The sequence below is a fragment of the Aquarana catesbeiana genome, linkage group LG11, assembly GCF_042186555.1.
Source record: "Aquarana catesbeiana isolate 2022-GZ linkage group LG11, ASM4218655v1, whole genome shotgun sequence".
In the NCBI taxonomy this organism is placed as follows: Eukaryota; Metazoa; Chordata; class Amphibia; order Anura; family Ranidae; genus Aquarana; species Aquarana catesbeiana.
Window position 1 is genome coordinate 22,626,559 of NC_133334.1, and position 22,590 is coordinate 22,649,148.

The window sequence follows — 22,590 nt, forward strand, 5'->3', positions numbered from 1 at the left end:
GGCGAGGAGGAGGAAGCGGAGAGGCTAAAAGCTCAGACGTACTTGCATCCTCATTCATCTACCGCCTTAAGATGCTGTATTGGAAATCAATGGGCCTAGTATTAAGTACAGACAGGGTCACCAGGTTCTGAGACAAGCTTGAAAAGATGCAACTAACATTTTTACTGAGGAAATAATAGATGAAACATGAAGCCTGGCTCTCGGGAGAAGCATTTGTGCGTCGGGTCACTGGAAGGTTACAGCACTGATGAATGACTTCATTGGTTTCATTAAATGATACGGACAGGTTAGATGGGGAGGGAGTGGGGAAGGCAATAATTGTGACGATAATGAGGAATCCATACACACAGCTTATTGACACAAGCATATAATGCGGCCTTTACAACAGCCGGAAATAATTTGACATATATAAAGGATCCATCAGCTGGTATTTGTGTTATGTAACCCAAGTCTGTAGATAATGTAGGAAACCTAGAATCCTCTTCTATGAAAAAAGTCAACTTTAACCACTTTAATACCAGGCACTTCAACCCCCTTCCTGCCCGGATCAATGTTGAAAAAAAAAAAAAGTTTTTCTAAGTTTCAGTTATAAAATCTTGCAAATAAGTAATTTTCTTCCTTCACTGATGGCTGCACTGATGGGCACTGGTAGGCTGCATTTATGGGCACTGATAGGCTGCAATAAAGGGCACTGAGGGACACTGATGTGGTGGCACTGATGAGGCGGCACTGACAGGCAGAACTGAAAGGCACTGATGAGGCGGGGCTGATGGGCACTGATAGGTGGCACTGATGGGAACTGATAGGCGGCACTGATGGGCACCCATAGGTAGCACTGATGGGCACTGAAAAAATTTTCCGATACCTGGCAAGTTTGTTCACGTGTGATCAGCTGTGATTGCACACAGCTGATCACATGGTAAAGGGCCACTGCGATTGGCCCTTTACCGTGATCTGTGATCAGCTGTGTCCGAAGGAAAAAGCCTCACCTTTCATCATTGAACTCCAGTCCGGGGACTACTCCAAGGTTGAGTACAGAAAACTGAATAAACCACCATTTAATCCAATTACACAATTTAGCTCTTTTCCGCCCAGTCCCGACGTCCCTTTAACTGGGTTATTGCGCTTGGGGGGGACGAGAAGGTCTTCACGATCGCTAGACTTCTGTGGTTGGCTGTCACAGTGCCATAAAGATCCGGGCCACACTCTAACAATGCCAACCATTTAAGTTTATTTCAATGGTAATCATACTAGCTGATAGAGCCCAAACCAGGTGAAACGCGTTGGAGGGGCATTGCCAAGGACAGGGGCTGTGGAGAAGCTAGCTGAGGGACTTTGAATAAACTTGAATGGTTGACATCATTGTGACACCCTGATCTTTATACTTGGGTGTTCGTGTGGAGCGGATTGTGCTTCTTTCTGGGACCAACATCTAGCGCAAATATTGAGCCAGGAGTTGACACACGGGAAGTCTGTGACAGTGGTCACATCAGGCCCGTCGCGACAGGACAGGCAAAACAAGCAATTGCTTGGGGCCCCGAGCTGGCCTGGGGCCCCAGCCATGCCGCCGGCTGCCGCCCCCTATAAGCTGCAGCCTGTAGCGTGGCCGAGCTCCTCTTCCTTCCTCCTGCAGTCCGCGCGGTACAGGAGATTCAGTTTCCTGTTCCCGGCCGGACTGACAGGAAGTGCACACACTGAGTGCTCACTTCCTTTCAGTCCGGCCAGCCGGGAACAGAAAACTGAATCTCATGCCACGCGGTAGGGAAGGGGGTTAAAAAGATGGAGGGCCTCCATGTCCAGTTTGCTTGGGGCCCCCAAATTCCTTCAAACGGCCCTGGGTCACATGATTGGGAGCCCCGCTGGTTGCCCCGATCATTACTTGAGGCTAAGAACTGTCTTTGACAGCCTGCTCACTGTGCTGCAGTGTTGCCAACCTCCCACAGAATTTTTTATTGACAAAACATGGAAAATTTACTGACGGGACACATTTTTTACTGACAATTCGAATGGGTGAACGGTTTGGCCCAAACATTGGCTGTTTGCCCCGTTCAGGGGAACACCAGAATTTGCAGGGATGTTCCCCCCGCCAAAAGCCCTGCAATACACTGCATGCTGCACAGTGCATTTTGTGCCCTGATTGGGCAAAGTTTTGCCCAATCAGGGCGCAGTATAAGCTGGTTGTTAAGGAGGGGGCTGGGAAGCCGGCTGTGGCGTCCTTAACAACCGATGAGACATCAGCTGTAAATGGGCTTCCCTGCTGACTGCTGCGTTCTATACATCCCACAGATGCATCACTTTACAGGCAGACTAAGGGGACCCCCCCCAGGCACTATATTTAAAGGAAGTTTTCATTTTTATTGTTGCATTTTAAGCATCATTAAAATCACGATTGTTTTTAAAAAAAAATTGCATTGATACATGTCCCCCAGGGCAGTACCCGGACTTCCATAACCATGTATGCCCAATTACTTGTATATAAGCCTTCAAAATGGGCACTTTTGATTTTTTTCTGTTCGGCTCCCTATAGACTTTAATGGGGTTCGCCGTTCAAGTTAAAAGATTTCCCCTGTTTGGTAGTTCTGCTTACTGACAGGGAATTTGGGTGGAATGAGCAGAGTGTTGACCTTATCAGTGTGATTCTCTTTCACTGTCCAATCCTCATGCTAAAGGAAGGTCTGTGTAGTTCTATGGTTGACACCCACGTGGCGGAGCCAGTTGCAGGCCACCATTGATCTTTTTAGCTATCTGTAACAGTGGATTTCTAACCACTACTGTAAGGGGGTCATACTGTTCACTGGCCACCAATATAAGGGAATAATTCTTTCCACTGACCACCAATGTAAGTGGGTCATTCTTTCCACTGGCCACCAATGTAAGGGAATAATTCTTTCCACTGGCCACCAATGTAAGTTGGTCATTTTTTTCCACTGGCCACCAATGTAAGTTGGTCATTTTTTCCACTGCCCACCAATGTAAGTGGGTCATTCTTTCCATTGGCCACCAATGTAAGTGGGTCATTCTTTCCACTGGCCACCACTGTAAAGGGGGCATTCTTTTCTTGGCTACCAATATAAGAGGACCATTCTTCCCACTGACCACCAAAGCAAGGGATTATTCTTTCCACTGGCCAGCAATGTAAGGGAGTCAATTCTTCCACTGACCACCAATCTAAGGGGGTCATTCTTTTATTTGCCACCAATGTAAGAGGATCATTCTTCCCACTGACCACCAAAGTAAGGGGGTTATTATTTCCATTGGCCATCAATGTAAAGGGGGCATTCTTTCCACTGACCACCAATGTAAGGGGCTCATTCTTTCCACTGGCCATCAATGTAAGGAGGTATTTTTTTTCCATTAGCTACCAATGTAAGGGGGTCATCCTTCCCACAGACCACCAATGTTAGGGGGTCATTCTTTCCACTGGCCACTAATATAAGAGACATTTTTCCCAATGAACACCAATGTAACAAGCATTCTTCCCACTGACCACCAATGTAAGGGGCTCATTCTTTCCACTGGCCACCAATGTAAGGAGCTCTTTTTTTTCCATTGGCTACCAATGTAAGGGGGGGGGTCATTCTTTCCACAGACTACCAATGTTAGGGATGTTAGGGGGTCATTCTTTCCACTGGCCACCAATGTAAGGAGCTCTTTTTTTTCCATTGGCTACCAATGTAAGGGGGGGTCATTCTTTCCACAGACTACCAATGTTAGGGGTGTTAGGGGGTCATTCTTTCCACTGGCCACCAATGTAAGAGGCATTTTTCCCATTGGCCACCAACGTAAGAAGCATTCTTTCCATTGGCCACCAATGTAAGAGGCATTTTTCCCTCTAACCCCCAATCAATTGGTTTCAGCAGGGGTTCCCAAAGAGCCTAAACAAGTTTCAAGGTCCCTGTGTAGAACATGTTGGAAAGCCTGCTTTACTAGGCTGTATCTGGATAAATGACCCTTCAAAAATTCTGGGCTTAGCACAATGTTCGTCTTACCAAAAAGTTTCTGGAGCACCTGCCCATCATACAGATCCTCAGCGAGGTCCTTTACGATAATTCTCTCCCCAACCAGCACGTCGTTTATCCAGTCAATTAAGACCTGGGCGCATAGAGAAAACAAAGCCATGGGCATTAGCAGCAGCCAAATAAAAGGAATGTTTTTACTGGCTCAGTCATAGCAAGGTGAGCTCCCCGTTTTACAGGACACTGCAGAGGAGCCTTGGCACTCCAGCTGTGGTAAAAACTACTAAACCCATCATGCCTAGGTCTCAGGGAGTCATGCCTGTGGCTCTCACAGTTGCAATGCCTCAAGGGACTTGTAGTTCCACAACAGCTGGAGTGCAGAGGTTGTCTGAAGTTGAAAAAAAAGTAGCACAAAACAACATACCTTCAATCCACTAAATCACTTAAAGTGGTTGTAAACCCTTCTATATACCCAGTGGAGTAACTGGCCTCAGGTGATACACAGAGATGAAACAAATCCTCCTACATAAGTTGTACCTGTTTATCTGCTGTCTTCTCTTCTCTACAGCCGTTCAAAGTGCAGAATTTATACAGCTTGTCTGAGCTATCAGAAACCAGGGAGAGCTGAAGTTACACACTGCAGCGCTCAGTGAGGAGAGCTCTGAGAGCTGATTGGAGGGGAGGGACACACCCCCTTCACACAGCACGCACGAACAGAGATGAGGATGTCAATCACAGGCTGTGTGCTGTACTTTTTTTTAAAATCTCTTTGTGTCAGAAAAACGTGTCAGAAGCAGGGGCGGCCCCGTCCATTAGGGGGGGCCCGGGCACCGCCCCCTCTCTCCAGGCCACCCCCCTATATGCAATGGATAGATTCATAAAAAGTTATTATAAGTAGGCGAAAAAAAACTGTAAGTGTGTCAAGTGTAAATAGTCCACCTATACGGTGTAATACGGTAAAGTGCAACGTGCTCCTAAAGCGCGTGCAAAAATCTTGTTTTCAATAGTTATATATGTATAGAAGAGATACCTATATCTTGTAAAATGGCAGAAGAAACAAAATCCAATATATATAAACAAAATAATGGTAATCAAAGCGAACAATTATTTAGAGAAAAAATGTGGAGAATAAAAAGTGGAAAAAATAAAAATAAAATTGAGAAATTAAAAAAAAAAAAAAAAAATATTGAAAACAAGATTTTTGCACGCGCTTTAGGAGCACGTTGCACTTTACCGTATTACACCGTATAGGTGGACTATTTACACTTGACACACTTACAGTTTTTGTTAAACACTCTGTTATATGCACAATAATATTTTTTGATACGAATATTTGTGATATATATGTTGACCAAACACTTTTTTTCATTTATAATAATCATTACAGTTGGACAGCGCCAATTCCCCTACTTATAATAACTTTTTACGTTTTGGATTTCACCTCGGTGATTTTCATTATAGGGGGGCAGCAGTCCTTTCCTAGGTTTCATACTCCTAAGCGCGGAACTACTGTCATGTCACAGCATAAATCTATCCATGGCTGCCATGGCCACCCTCTATTCATGGCCACCCCCTATTCATGCGTCCGGCCCCTTTCCGGGCACCGGGCGCATGAATTACGGCAGCCGGGGTTTTGTTTTTAAGCACCTGTTTAGAGCCAGAGGCTCTAATAGGTTTCAAAATAGGGTGGGCTCGGGTCGCAGAGAATGCGACCGGAGCCCACCCAGGTGTGCTACAACAGCGAATGAATATTCACTGTTGAAACACAGATCCTCTATCCTGGCCAATTAGAAGCGGGTGTGAGACCCGTTTTCAGATTGGCCGAAAGGCCGGGCGATCCTATTGGACGCCTAGGAGGATCATGCTAAAACACGCTGCGGCCGCCCATAGGACACGCTGCCTGCCCGCCCGTCCGCTACCTAGATGGGGTAAGTGCCGGGCTTGCCCCATCTGTCCGACCGCGGGGGGGGGGTCGTGGGTGCTGCTGACCGACTTGGGGGGGGGGGGTTGTTTGACGCCCCCCCCCACCCAAAAAAACCCTCACTGGTCAGAATTGATTCATGCTGATAGCAGAGGAAGGAGGCAGCGGACAGAATAGTGCTCCGGATTAAGACAATTACACACTATAGGGGGATAGGCTTTGTTCATATTTCATGTCTGAGGTTTACAACCACTTTAAAGGTCAACTGCACCCAAAGCTAACTTTTTACTATTTTGTGTTTGTTGCCCACGGGAATCACCTGCTGGCTTCATACATCTGATGATGGCCAGATGATGGTGTCACACTTCCTCAATGGATTCTCCATAATGGAGAAAAGGAAACATTTTCGGGGAGTCAATTTGCAGGAGAGTAACATCATTTTATGGTCATGTGGGAAAAGGACCAAACACAAATTAAAGCGGTATTACACCCCAAAGCAAACATTTTATTATATCGCAGCTTACCAATTCTTAGATGTGATGACTGCGTTAGTTTTCTTTTTTTTTTTTAGGCTTTCTTTCATCTAGTGATCTGGCCAGTAAGTCCTTTTTTTTTCTCCCCCCAAAAAAAGTTCTCTCGTAGATGTATGTGTTACAGAGCCAAGACAAACCATTTACCATTTTCACCTGGTGATCCAGCCATCAAGTCAGTTGTTTTTCAACAGAAAAGCTCACTGGAGACAAAACATTTACCACTGGCAGGGGTGCTTAAAATGATCAGCATTTATTTATTCATATAAAAACTTTATCCCAAAAAGAAAAAAAAAAAAACTGTTTGCTGTACCTGATTATAAAATGTAAACTGGAGTTTGACATCAATGTGCTAGTGTATTTAAGTCTGCTAGTCCATCTAACACTCCCTCCCTTTTTCTCCCCAAAAAAAGTTCTTTCGCAGATGTATGTGTTACAGAGCCAAGACAAACCATTTATATACACTATATACAATGTATCAGAATATCCCCTATATACACTATATACAATGTATCCGAATATCCCCCTATATACAATGTATCCGAATATCCCCTATATACACTATATACAATGTACCGAATATCCACCTATATACACTATATACAATGTATACGAATATCCCCTACACTATATACAATGTATCCGAATATCCCCCTATATACACTATATACAATGTATCCGAATATCCCCCTATATACACTATATACAATGTATCCGAATATCCCCCTATATACACTATATACAATGTATCCGAATATCCCCTACACTATATATAATGTATCCGAATATCCCCTATATACAATATATCCAAATATTCCCCTATATACAATGTATCCGAATATCCCCCTATATACACTATATACAATGTATCTGGATATCCCCTATATACACTGTATCCGAATATCTCCTACACTATATATAATGTATCCGAATATCCCCCTATATACACTATATACAATGTATCCGAATATCCCCCTATATACACTATATACAAAGTATCAGAATATCCCCCTATATACACTATATACAATGTATCCGAATATCCCCCTATATACACTATATAAAATGTATCCGAATATCCCCTATATACACTATATACAATGTATCCGAATATCCCCTATATACACTATATACAATGTATCCGAATATCCCCCTATATACACTATATACAATGTATCCGAATATCCCCCTATATACACTATATACAATGTATCCGAATATCCCCTACACTATATACAATGTATCCGAATATCCCTATATATACACTATATACAATGTATCCGAATATCCCCCTATATACACTATATACAATGTATCCAAATATCCCCCTATATACACTATATACAATGTATCCGAATATCCCCTACACTATATACAATGTATCCGAATATCCCCCTATATACACTATATACAATGTATCCGAATATCCCCTATACTATATACAATGTATCCGAATATCCCCCTATATACACTATATACAATGTATTCGAATATCCCCTACACTATATACAATGTATCCGAATATCCCCCTATATACACTATATACAATGTATCCAAATATCCCCTATACTATATACAATGTATCCGAATATCCCCTATATACACTATATACAATGTGTCCGAATATCCTCTACACTATATACAATGTATCCGAATATCCCCCTATATACACTATATACAATGTATTCGAATATCCCCTACACTATATACAATGTATCCAAATATCCCCTATATACACTATATACAATGTATCCGAATATCCCCCTATAAACACTATATACAATGTATCCGAATATCCCCCTATATACACTATATACAATGTATTCGAATATCCCCTACACTATATACAATGTATCCGAATATCCCCCTATATACACTATATACAATGTATCCAAATATCCCCTATACTATATACAATGTATCCGAATATCCCCTATATACACTATATACAATGTGTCCGAATATCCTCTACACTATATACAATGTATCCGAATATCCCCTACACTATATACAATGTATCCGAATATCCCCCTATATACACTATATACAATGTATCCGAATATACCCCTATTTACACTATATACAATGTATCCAAATATCCCCCTATATACACTATATACAATGTATCTGAATATCCCCTATATACAATGTACCCGAATATCCTCTATATACAATGTATCCGAATATCCCCCTATATACACTATATAAAATGTATCCAAATATCCCCTACACTATATATAATGTATCCGAATATCCCCCTATATACACTATATACAATGTATCCGAATATCCCCCTATATACAACGTATCCGAATATACCTTACACTATATACAATGTATCTGAATATCCCCCTATATACAATGTATCCAAATATCCCCTATATACACTATATACAATGTATCCGAATATCCCCCTATAAACACTATATACAATGTATCCGAATATCCCCTACACTATATACAATGTATCCGAATATCCCCCTATAAACAATGTATCCGAATATCCCCTACACTATATACAATGTATCCGAATATCCCCCTATATACACTATATACAATGTATCCGAATATCCCCCTATATACACTATATACAATGTATCCGAATATCCCCCTATATACACTATATACAATGTATCAGAATATCCCCCTATATACACTATATACAATGTATCCGAATATCCCCCTATATATACTATATACAATGTATCCGAATATCCCCTACACTATATACAATGTATCAGAATATCTCCCTATATACACTATATACAATGTATACGAATACAGACTGACAATGCTGCTGTCCAAAGGTGCCCCCTGTACTCCTTCTTCCAGAGTGGGGGCACTCTAATACAGGAGGAGTGTTATTGGCCAGATCACCAGCTGAAAACAGAGGGGGGGGAAGCCTAAAAAAAAAAAAGAAAACGAATGCAGCCGTCACATCTAATGATTGGTAAGCTGCAATATATTACATTTTATGATCTCAGATTAATACCACCTTAACGTCACGGGAAACCTCGCTGAAATTTTCCTGGGATGAAAGGAAGGAGGCAAACCCACCGAAGCCCACCCATATTAGACATCTCATATGCACGCTGTCCCCGCTGAATAGCAGGGAATGGTGGTGTGGTACTTTAATTGTCCAACCCTATAGGAAAACGGACGTACCTTCATGAGCTCCTGTAATCTGGGGTCACTCCGGGAGTACGGGTCAATCATGGTCCTCACCTCATTCTCCTCTACAAATCAAAACAGAAAAGAGGGATTAAAGGGAATGTTCATACTTCCAACCTCCCATCCCAAGTCAACACCAACAACAACTTACCAAGCATGGTGTCCTCTGGGTCCAGCTCAAATGGAATCGGATTAAGAGGCAGGTTGATGGCATTGATGCCTTCTTCTTGAAGCTCCGATACTAGAAGAAAACAGAATTAACAATCATAAATAAGGTTCTTTTTTCTGCCACTAGATGTCTACTAGATCAGTGGTCCTCAACCCTGTCCTCAAGTATCCCCCAACAGGCCATGTTTGCAGGTTTTCCTTCATCTTGCACAGGTACTTTAAATCAGAGTCAATGGTTTGGTATTTTGGACAGCTATTTTATCTAAGAGAAATTCCCAAAACATGGCCTGTTGGGGGTACTTGAGGACAGGGTTGAGAACCACTGCACTCAATGGAGGTCAGCATCATTCAACCTACATCCTCTGAGCCCAGCCTGTGACTGGATAGTGAAGAGAGAGGCAGTGCAGTGACTAGCTCATTTCTCTGTCAGTCTACTCTCTCCTCCTATCAGCATGCAACTTGTCAGCAGGTGAACTAATTGGCCCCTTGTCCTGATTCTTACACTCCAGCCCTGGAGTGTAAGGGACTGCAAGAGGTTGATACCAGTCACATTCAGGTACATACAAAGCATTGGTTGCTTTAAATAAAAAATACAGTACATTTATTGCAATGATGCAATGAATAATATAATGAATTAACTGGTGTTCTTTTCTGATGACGTCAATTGTGCCGAAACGCGTAGGAGGGACCTACGACGTATGACGTGACCTACAATGTATGACGTCCATGCATCAGATACCGCAGCCATCTTTTTGGCTGGAAACCAAGTGCTTTTACTGTTGTGACATGTAACTTGAATACTTTATTAAGGATGTTGCTTTTATTTGTACATACACTATATTACCAAAAGTATTGGGACGCCTGCCTTTACACGCACATTAACTTTAATGGCATCTCAGTCTTAGTCCGTAGGGTTCAATATTGAGTTGGCCCACCCTTTACAGCTATAACAGCTTCAACTCTTCTGGTAAGGCCGTCCACAAGGTTTAGGAGTGTGTCTATGGGAATGTTTGACCATTCTTCCAGAAGAGCATTTGTGAGGTCAGGCACTGATGTTGGAGGAGAAGGCCTGGCTCACAGTCTGCACTCTAATTCATTCCAAAGGTGTTCTATCGGGTTGAGGTCAACACTATGTGCAGGCCAGTCAAGTTCCTCCACCCCAAACTCGCTCATTCATGTCTTTATGGACCTTGCTTTATGCACTGGTGTGCAGTCATGTTGGAACAGGAAGGGGCCATCCCCAAACTGTTCCCGCAAAGTTGGGACCATGAAATTGTCCGAAATATCTTGGCATGCTGACCCCTCAAGAGTTCCCATCACTTGAACTAAGGGGCCAAGCCCAACCCCTGAACATCAACCCCTCACCATAATCCCCCCTCCACCAAATTATTTGGACCAGTGCACAAAGCAAGATCCATAAAGACATGAAGAAGCGAGTTTGAGGTGGAGGAACTTGACTGGCCTACACAGAGTCCTGATCTCAACCCCATAGAACACCTTTGGGATGAAATAGAGCGGAGACTGCGAGCCAGGCCTTCTCGTCCAACATCAGTGCCTGACCTCACAAATGCACTTCTGGAAGAATGTTCAAACATTCCCATAGACACCCTCCTAAACCTTGTGGACGGCCTTCCCAGAAGAGTTGAAGCTGTTATAGCTGCAAAGGGTGGACCAACTCAATATTGAACCCTACGGACCAAGACTGGGATGCCATTAAAGTTCATGTATGTGTAAAGGCAGGTGTCCCAATACTTTTGGTAATATAGTGTACTCCACTATGGATGTTTCTTTGTATTATTGAGAGTATGTCTGCCCACTTTGGATCTGTGCTGGTCAATAAGTGATGTTTTAACCCTCGGAGCACCGGTGCTACTGGAGTGTTTGGGATACCAATATAACCATAAGCTCTTGTGACCACTCTACAATTTGAGGGTTCTTGCTATCCGGTAAGAGGATTGCGTGGATCCCCCTGGTGCTGAGTGCTGCTGTTCATCTGTTTTTGAACTTGGTGTCGGGTTCTTCTATCTACACACAGATCCAACAATTAACATCTTACATCAATTGAACTCTTCATGGACATTTTCTAGCGCTGCATACTTAAATGTTTTCATTGTATTTTTATTATTGCCTGGAGTTCAGCTTTATAGCCAGTGTCTGGTATTAATGAATGTCCCTCCTTCACACCCCCAGCCTGCCATGCAAGTTTAAAGCTCAACTCTGGGATACGGGGGCCGGATGCAAAGGCAATAACCTTTGGGGCATTAATCCCCTCACTATCAGCAACAGTGGGGCATAGTTCCTTCCACTGACACCAATGATGGGGCACTATTCCTCCCACTGACACCAATGATGGGGCACTATTCCTCCCACTGACGGGGCACTATTCCTCCCACTGACACCACTGATGATGGGGCACTATTCCTCCCACTGACACCAATGATGGGGCACTATTCCTCCCACTGACACCAATGATGGGGCACTATTCCTCCCACTGACGGGGCACTATTCCTCCCACTGACACCACTGATGATGGGGCACTATTCCTCCCACTGACACCAATGATGGGGCACTATTCATCCCACTGACACCAATGATGGGGCACTTATTCCTCCCACTGAAACCAATGATGGGGCACTAGTCCTCCCACTGAAACCAATGATTGGGCAATGGGCACTACTGCTCCCACTGACACCAATGATCAGGCACTACTTCTCCCACTGATACCAATGATGGGGCACTATTCCTCCCAACACCAAAGGTGAGACACACTTCCTACCACCGACACCAATCGTGGGGCATGGTTCCTTCCACTGACATCAATGGTGCGGCACTATTCCTACTGACACCAATGGTGGGAAACTGTTCCTCCCACTGAAACCAATGATTGGGCAAAGGGCACTACTTCTTCCACTGACACCAATGATGGGGCACTATTCCTCCCACTGACTTCAATCGTGCGGCACTGTTCCTCCCATTGACACCAATGATGAGGCACTATTCCTACCACCGACACCAATTGTGTGGCACTGTTCCTTCTACTGACACCAATGGTGAGGCACTATTCCTCCCACTGAAACCAATGATGGGGCACCATTCGTCACACTGACACCAATGATGGGGCACCATTCCTCCCAGTGACACCAATGGTGGGGCACTATTCCTCCTACTGACACCAACAATGGGGCAGTATTCCTCCTACCGACACCAAAGATGGGGCACTATTCCTCCCAATGACACCAATGATGGGGCACTTTTCCTCCCACTGACACCAACGATGGGGCACTATTCCTCCCACTGACACCAATGATGGGGCACTATTCCTCCCACTGACACCAATGATGGGGCACTATTCCTCCCACTAATACCAATGATGGGACACTATTCCTCCCACTGACACCAATGATGGGGCACTATTCCTCCCACTGACACCAATGATGGGGCACTATTCATCCAACTGACACTAATGATGGGGCACTATTCCTCCAACTGATACCAATGATGGGGCACTATTCATCCAACTGGCACCAATGATGGGGCATACTTCTTCCTACTGACACCAAGTGGATGGAGGCTGCTGTGCCCCTCCCACAAGTCCACTCTCTGAACAGGTTCTGTACGGCACAGCGGTGATGTCACTGCTACGTTTACAATGTCATATCTGGGTTTGGAAAAAGTATCTGATGCTCACAATGTGGATTTATATACTTTGTGGCTATTGAAGGAACATGCTGAAATAATGTTTTTTGCGCAGGCAGTTCAGCTTTAAATGCACCCAGTACACATTTCACCACCTTCATAACTTTGGAAAAAGACACAAAAGTCATTTGTATTACATTCTCTTCTTTTTTTTTTGGCGGTCCGTCCTCTGCCTGGACCCCGACAAGCCGCCACAGTGAACAGAATACATTCTCATCTAATTTTGAGTATTTTGTCAGGAAATGATTCTGTGCAGGAACATCTCCCCCCCCCCCCGCCCTTCCATTATCTGCTGATGCACTGCCAAGCCAATATGCACATCGCCGAACGTTTCTCCGCTCTCTTCCCAGCGTGGAGTTAAAAAAAAATTAAAAAAAAAGACCCACTACCAAGGCCGGAGCGTTCATTTTTCAAAAAATAATCAGAATGCACGAAGGAGAAGAGGATGATGTAATTACAAGGGAAGGCGTGCAATTATACAACCAAAGCCGACCCTTCAGGTGTCACTGACCGCCCGCCCAGGGACGTACGCCCTGCACTGCCGACCGTGAGACGATTAGGGGGCAATTACCAAACCACAAGAACGCATTAGAGAGAATCGTTCCTTAATGGTACATAAGAGCCTCGCTGATGTCTCTACTGGCCAAGGTCCAGGCAATGGGGGGGGGGGCATGGCGTAATGTTGTCCTAATTACTTTAAACATGGATACATACATTGGGTTTTATTATTTCCAGAATTCATAAGAAGGGGTATTAATTTGCAGCCACAGACTGAGCTAAATATAGTCACTTGCCCACACGGGATCCGGGGCATTCTTCCAATTCCCATCACAATTTATAGATAAGATCACTACTGGCAAGCCCTGGAATTCCTGCCAAGCTGGCCGCAGCCAATCAACGCCAGGCATAGCACCAGGACGAGAAAGGTCTGCAAAATGGGAGAGATTGTACACCTGGGTGAAGGGTGTACCAACAGGTGCATGTTAAAGAAGAACTCTCACTCGATTTTTTTTTTCTGGCGTCCCCCTTGTTCCTACGTGCTTTGTTAGCCTAGCTGAGTTTGCACAGGACACCCCCCCCCCCCCTTCCTCCACAGCCATTCGACAATGTAGCGAGCAAGGGGACAGCTGCTTTACAACCGGTGCTTGTGTTGGTTTAATATAGTAATAAAAAGCACCTAGTGGCGGCTGGTGAAGTTTTAGGATGGGGGGCGCCAGACCCCGCCCTTCCTTTTTGACTCCTCACACTTCTCATAAGCCCCACCCCTTATAGAATCCACCCACTCTGTCCCCTGTATTCCACTTGCTTCCACCCATTGTGTCAGGAGTAAACAGCTCAGCATCACAGGACAAAGTATACAGCCCCAGAATCACAGGACAGAGTATATAGCTCGGTCTCACAGATCAGGGTATGTAGCTCAGCATTACAGATCAGGGTATAGAGCGCAGCCTCACAGATCAGGGTATACAGCTCAGCATTACAGATCAGGGTATATAGCTCAGCATTACAGATCAGGGTATATAGCTCAGCCTCACAGATCAGGGTATACAGCTCAGCCTCACAGATCAGGGTATATAGCTCAGCCTCACAGATCAGGGTATATAGCTCAGCCTCACAGATCAGGGTATATAGCTCAGCATTACAGATCAAGGTATACAGCTCAGCATGACAGATCAGGCTATACAGCTCAGCATGACAGATCAGGGTATATAGCTCAGCATTACAGATCAGGGTATATAGCTCAGCATTACAGATCAGGGTATATAGCTCAGCCTCACAGATCAGGGTATACAGCTCAGCCTCACAGATCAGGGTATATAGCTCAGCCTCACAGATCAGGGTATATAGCTCAGCATTACAGATCAAGGTATACAGCTCAGCATGACAGATCAGGCTATACAGCTCAGCGTGACAGATCAGGGTATATAGCTCAGCATTACAGATCAGGGTATATAGCTCAGCATTACAGATCAGGGTATATAGCTCAGCCTCACAGATCAGGGTATATAGCTCAGCCTCACAGATCAGGGTATATAGCTCAGCCTCACAGATCAGGGTATATAGCTCAGCATTACAGATCAAGGTATACAGCTCAGCATGACAGATCAGGCTATACAGCTCAGCATGAGAGATCAGGGTATATAGCTCAGCATTACAGATCAGGGTATGTAGCTCAGCGTTACAGATTAGGGTATATAGCAAAGCATTACAGATCAGGGTATATAGGTCAACATTACAGATCAGGGTATATAGCTCAGCCTCACAGATCAGGGTATATAGCTCAGCCTCACAGATCAGGGTATACAGCTCAGCATTACAAATCAGGGTATATAGCTCAGCCTCATAGATCAGGGTATACAGCTCAGCATGACAGATCAGGGTATATATAGCTCAGCCTCAAAGATCAAGGTATATAGCTCAGCCTCACAGATCAGGGTATATAGCTCAGCATCACAGATCAGGGTTTATAGCTCAGCCTCACAGATCAGGATATGCAAGTATACATCATCTGACCTGTATACAGCTAGCTATATACACCCACCTTCCTTCCTGTATATAGAGACCTTCCTCCATCATCACTGACTGCAGATATACATCGTCTGTCCTGTATACATATATCTGCATGGAGGAAGGTCTCTACAAACAGTAAGGAAGAAGGTGGGTGTATATAGCTGTATACACTACACAGGACAGATGTACTCACAATTTATGTATATGTAGTGTATACAGCTATATGTGTGTGACATCCAGGTAGAGCAGAAAGAAATAATCCCCAAATGATGGCTCCAGTGCAGTCCTGGGCCCAGTCTGACTCGAGTGGAGAAGAGAATGACTGACTCTGCAGAGAGGCGCAGGTATGTGTGTGCGGAGGAACAGAGGGGCAGTGAAGTGAGTCCGAGTGCAGAAGTCTGACTGAGGCAGCAGCTGAGCCTGAGGCCCGCGGCGCCGGCACTTACCATTACTCACAGGCGCCGCTCGCTCAGGCCTTCCTCCTTTAGTAGTGCGTTCAGTCGGCTCCACAGTCACAGATCACAGTGAACAACGGCCGGGAAACCAGAAGTGACGCGGCGCCGCCACGAAAAAGCACCGCCCACCGTCCTCTGGTCCCCGCCAATCAAAAACAGACAAGGGACAAATGAGTGTAGAGTAGGAGTGTTGGGGCGCATCGATTGCGCCCCGAACATGCCCTAAACACAGGCAAATCAGCTTCCCAGCTTGCAATCAGCTGATTGCAAGCTGGGAAGCTTCCCATAGACTGCTGTGTGTTCGGCGCCTGGACACTCTTAAAGTGACCTTTTTTTTTTTTAGAATAGCTTGGGGGGGAGGTGCCCGTGCACCCCTATGGACGAGCTGCCACTGATAGTACCTGTGGTTAGTAGGAGGAGGAATAATGCCCCATCACTGGTATTAGTAGGAGGCAATATGCTTTATTATTGGTGTCAGTGAGAGGAATTATCCCCCACTGTGGGGGTCAGTGGATGGAATGGTGCATCTTTCTTTGTGTCAGTGGGGGGGCGATAGTGACTTATATCTGGCCTCAGGGGCGGGACAAAGGCAAGCAGTTTGGAGACCACTGCCCTAAATGACAGGTCCTTTTGGAGGGGCAAGCAGTCAGCAAGGCAGATTACAGAATACACAGGTCCAATCCTGTACAGCAACACACCGGACAGGCCAGACTACTTGGTTCCCCTGTAATTATGCTCTACGCAACGGGAAGTGACACACATGCAGGGGAAACCACATCACAGAACACATTAACCCCCCTTGGCACCGGCCAAGAAGGATCCTTCCATTTACACAGAGAAGTGACTGGCCTCAGGTGATACACAGAGATGAAACAAAGCCTCCTACATAATTTGTACTTGTTTATCTGCAGTCTTCCGTTCTCTACAACCGTTCAACGTGTAGAATTTATAAAGCTTGTCTGAAAGTTCAAAAAAGGGGGTGGCGAGTTGAAATTACACACTACTGAGCTCAGTGAGGAGAGCTTCTCCAAGCCACTTCAGTTCTAATGAATGTCAGGAAGATTCCTCAACATTTACATCCACATTTGGAGTGTGGGAGGAAACTGGAGCACGCGGGGAACCTACACAAACTCCATGCAGATAGTGTCTTGGTTGGGATTCTAACCAAAGACCCCAGTGCTACGATCAATACGGGGACAAGTCCATACAGCATCCTGCTGTGGAACTGCAAACCCCCTTCCCCCACTGCTAATGCATGCCGTAGAATGGGTATACCACTCTGTGCCCATCCTCTGGCTTCTAGCTCTGGTTGCCCATGGTTGGCATGGGGTATGCACTGCACATGCGTGGCTGCCCATGGTTGGAATAAAGTGTGCACTAGACATGCAAATCTACTCATAGTTGGCATGGAGTGTGTAACAGGCATGCTAGGCTGCCCATGGCTGCCATGGAGTGTGCACTAGACATGCAAGACTGCCCATGGCTGCCATGGAGTGTGCACTAGACATGCAAGGCTGCCCATGGCTGCCATGGAGTGTGCACTAGACATGCAAGGCTGCCCATGGTTGGTGTGGTGAGCACACTAAACATGCAAGGCTGCCCATGGTTGGAGTGGAGTGTGCACTAAATATGCATGGATGCTCATGGTTGGCATTTTTGGCATGGAGTGCGCACTTGACATGCAAGGCTGCCCATCGCTGGCATGGAGTGTACACTAGAAATGCAAGCCTGCCCATGGTTGACATGGAGTGTGCACTAAACATGCATGGCTGCTCGTAGTTGGCATGTGTGCACTAGACATGCAAGGCTGTCCATGGTTGGTGTGGAGTGGGCACTAGACATGCAAGGCTGCCCATGGTTGGTGTGGAGTGTGCACTAGACATGCAAGGCTGCCATTGGCTGCCATGGAGTTTGCACTAGACATGTAAGGCTGTCCATGGCTGCCATGGAGTGTGCACTAGACATGCAAGGCTGCCCATGGTTGGTGTGGAGTGTGCACTAAATATGCATGGATGCTCATGGTTGGCATTTTTGGCATGGAGTGCGCACTAGACATGCAAGGCTGCCCATGGCTGGCATGGAGTGTATACTAGAAATGCAAGCCTGCCCATGGTTGACATGGAGTGTGCACTAAACATGCATAGCGAATCGTAGTTAACATGTGTGCACTAGACATGCAAGGCTGGCCATGGTTGGTTTGGAGTGGGCACTAGACATGCAAGGCTGCCCATGGTTGGTGTGGAGTGTGCACTAGACATGCAAGGCTGCCCATGGCTGCCATGGAGTTTGCACTAGACATGCAAGGCTCTCCATGGCTGCCATGGAGTGTGCACTAGACATGCAAGGCTGCCCATGGTTGGTGTGGTGAGCACACTAGACATGCAAGGCTGCCCATGGTTGGTGTGGAGTGTGCACTAAATATGCATGGATGCTCATGGTTGGCATTTTTGGCATGGGGCGCACTTGACATGCAAGGCTGCCCATGGCTGGCATGGAGTGTACACTAGAAATGCAAGCCTGCCCATGGTTGACATGGAGTGTGCACTAAACATGCATGGCTGCTCGTAGTTGGCATGTGTGCACTAGACATGCAAGGCTGCCCATGGTTGGTGTGGAGTGGGCACTAGACATGCAAGGCTGCCCATGGTTGGTGTGGAGTGTGCACTAGACATGCAAGGCTGCCCATGGCTGCCATGGAGTTTGCACTAGACATGCAAGGCTGTCCATGGCTGCCATGGAGTGTGCACTAGACATGCAAGGCTGCCCATGGCTGCCATGGAGTGTGCAATAGACATGCAAAGCTGCCCATGGCTGCCATGGAGTGTGCACTAGACATGCAAGGCTGCCCATGGTTGGTGTGGTGAGCACACTAGACATGCAAGGCTGCCCATGGTTGGTGTGGAGTGTGCACTAAATATGCATGGATGCTCATGGTTGGCATGGAGTATGCACTAGATATGCGAAGCTGCCCATGATTGGCATGGAGTGTGCACTAGACAAGCAAGGCTGTCCATGGTTGGCATGGAGTGTGCACTAGACATACAAGGCTGCCCATGGTTGGCATGGAGTATGCACTAGACATGCAAGGCTGCCCATGGTTGGCATGGAGTGCGCACTAGAAATTCATGGCTTCCCATGGTTGGAATGGAGTGTGCACTAGAAATGCAAGGCTGCCCATGGTTGACATGGAGTGTGCACTAAACATGCATGGCTGCTCGTGGTTGGCATGTGTGCACTAGACATGTAAGGCTGCCCATGGTTGGTGTGGAGTGGGCACTAGACACGCAAGGCTGCCCATGGTTGGCATGGAGTGTGCACTAGAAATGCAAGGCTGCCCATGGTTGGCATGGAGTATGCACTAGATATGCGAAGCTGCCCATGGTTGGCATGGAGTGTGCACTAGACATGCAAGGCTGCCCATGGTGGGCATGGAGTGTGCACTAGAAATGCAAGGCTGCCCATGGTTGGCATGGAGTATGCACTAGATATGCAAGGCTGCCCATGGCTGCCATGGAGTTTGCACTAGACATGCAAGGCTGCCCATGGCTGCCATGGAGTGTGCACTAGACATGCAAGGCTGCCCATGGTTGGTGTGGTGAGCACACTAGACATGCAAGGCTGCCCATGGTTGGTGTGGAGTGTGCACTAAATATGCATGGATGCTCATGGTTGGCATGGAGTATGCACTAGATATGCGAAGCTGCCCATGATTGGCATGGAGTGTGCACTAGACAAGCAAGGCTGTCCATGGTTGGCATGGAGTGTGCACTAGACATACAAGGCTGCCCATGGTTGGCATGGAGTGTGCACTAGACATGCAAGGCTGCCCATGGTTGGCATGGAGTGAGCACTAGAAATTCATGGCTTCCCATGGTTGGAATGGAGTGTGCACTAGAAATGCAAGGCTGCCCATGGTTGACATGGAGTGTGCACTAAACATGCATGGCTGCTCGTGGTTGGCATGTGTGCACTAGACATGTAAGGCTGCCCATGGTTGGTGTGGAGTGGGCACTAGACACGCAAGGCTGCCCATGGTTGGCATGGAGTGTGCACTAGAAATGCAAGGCTGCCCATGGTTGGCATGGAGTATGCACTAGATATGCAAGGCTGCCCATGGTTGGCATGGAGTGTGCACTAGACATGCAAGGCTGCCCATGGTGGGCATGGAGTGTGCACTAGAAATGCAAGGCTGCCCATGGTTGGCATGGAGTATGCACTAGATATGCAAGGCTGCCCATGGTTGGCATGGAGTGTGCAATAAACATGCATGTCCAAGCACCTGCTTTCTATTTTTTAGACGGTAACTGCATATGCACACTGTTTTTTGTGTCAGCTGTGGCAGATGGAGTAGAGAGTGGGCATGTTGGAGCACAAAGTGACAGCAGTAGCTGTCAGGGCAGACATTGATCCCCCACTGCTGCATCCGGGGGCAGTTTTCCCTCCTGCCCACCCCTTGCCCCAGGTTCAAGGCAAAAGTACTAACCACTAAGCCATTATTTTACCTCTACTTTTTGTTCTACAGTAACTTTGAAAATGGCCTCACAACAAAGTCACCTTTTTTAACCTCGCTCGGCTATTCAGAACGCTTCAAACAAAAAAAAGTCTCCTACAACACAAGGTATCATTGAGTACGGCACCGTCCTTGTTCCTATTATGTGTTATGAGTAAAAAAAAGAAGAAAAAAAAAACAAAAAAAAAAAAAACAGACAGCATCATTCACACCCCCGCTAAACGGACCAAAAAAAACCCTTCAGCTTTGCATTCATCATATGAAATACAGCGGCTCGGAGTTGGACAATACGCGGTACATCTAGACCTTGCACGGACTGAATGCCTATTGTTTCCCAAGCTTGTGTTGTTTTTGTCATAGCCGGCTACAGGTCGCCGCATGCAAATGTGTAATAAAAACACTTAATGGAAAGACCCGTTCTTCTTCGCTGCGCACCGGCTGCCCTTTCGTCCCGATGGAAGCCGTGTAAAAGCTGCGTTGAAGAGCGCATTGATATCATCACCCCTCCCCCCCCCCCCGGAAAATGGAATAAAGCCGCCAATAATGTCTTACCTTTAGTGCACAGCGCTCCGCAGCCCATTGTGTGCAGGATGAGGTTCGGGCATCTTTTTTTCTGCCAGCGCGATACGCTTCGTTTTGATTTTTTAATTTTTTTTTAATTTCAAATAAACCTGTGAAGGCCACTTCGAAAAACCGCCCGGGTCCCCTGTCATGCGCTGCTGCTGCTACGGCTGCAAGGTCTGCGAGGCTGGATGGGATAATTTAATATGGAGCCACAGGAGATTTGCGGGCAATCTGTAACATGATGTAACATGGCCTTGTCCGCCACGCCGGAGACAATATATACTGATCTCTCTTTTTTTTTTTTTTTTATTTAGGTCACATTCCTGCCGGCGCAGCAAGCTGCGAACATCGGAAAGCATGTCCGGAATACAGATCGACCTCCACCGACCGATGAAATATTATTCATATGGCGTGAGCTCAACGCAACAGGCCTTCCAGGCTAAGTCCAAAAACAAATGATGAATGCATCCATATTGCAAAAAAAGCGAAAATGTGCATTTATTAATTTTTTTTGCATGGAAGCCTACAATGCGTTGCAACTGCAAGACTCTTCCTCCAGCTCAGGTATGGACCTTCAGCCACGGAGCTTGGTGGAAGTATCAATGGACTACAAGGGCCGTGACGTCACCACGCTTGGGGCGCCATTGAGAACGACATATTGAAAACATCTCTCCAAAAGATTTTCGAATATTTTGAAATCAGCCATTCCTGCCCACCCCTTTAAAAAGTTCTGAATGTCCAGGGAGGCTCGTAGGATCGGTGTTCACGTGACCACCGCGATTGGCTGTCGCAGCGGTTACATGATCGGGAGCCGGTCCCGTTGGCTGCCAATCATTTAGTCCGGTCCAAGAGCGGTCATTAACTGCTCTCGGCGCAGAAACATCACCCACCCAGCGGCACATATACGCAGCAGCAAAAGGGTCGGCTTTAACGCATATGTGTTACGTGGGCGGCAAGAAATTTAAATATTACCCGGTGATTCTGCAATGAAGGTCCTTTTTCTAAGACTTCCTGGTAAAAGGTGACAACACTTTGTCTCTCTCACCCAACTGTGCTCCTGCTTTGTCACCATGGTGGAGACTAGAAGTGTCTGTTTTACCACACATTT

The 22,590-nt window shown here is 46.1% G+C and overlaps 1 protein-coding gene across 2 annotated transcripts in view; it reads right to left on the reverse strand.

Annotated features, from left to right (window-relative positions):
* PARVA (parvin alpha) overlaps positions 1 to 22,590 on the reverse strand; it is a 123,794-nt gene that overhangs the window by 45,135 nt on the left and 56,069 nt on the right. Inside the window, exons 1-4 of one of the 2 annotated variants that reach the window (XM_073604062.1) lie at positions 21,471 to 22,056; positions 9,730 to 9,819; positions 9,573 to 9,643; positions 3,990 to 4,092 (exon numbers count right to left, since the gene is read on the reverse strand). In XM_073604062.1, coding sequence (XP_073460163.1) covers positions 3,990 to 4,092; positions 9,573 to 9,643; positions 9,730 to 9,819; positions 21,471 to 21,498 — 292 coding nt within the window. In that variant the 5' untranslated portion in view covers positions 21,499 to 22,056. Of the gene's footprint in view, positions 1 to 3,989; positions 4,093 to 9,572; positions 9,644 to 9,729; positions 9,820 to 21,470; positions 22,057 to 22,590 lie in introns of those variants that run through there. The other variant, XM_073604061.1, reaches the window with a different exon arrangement.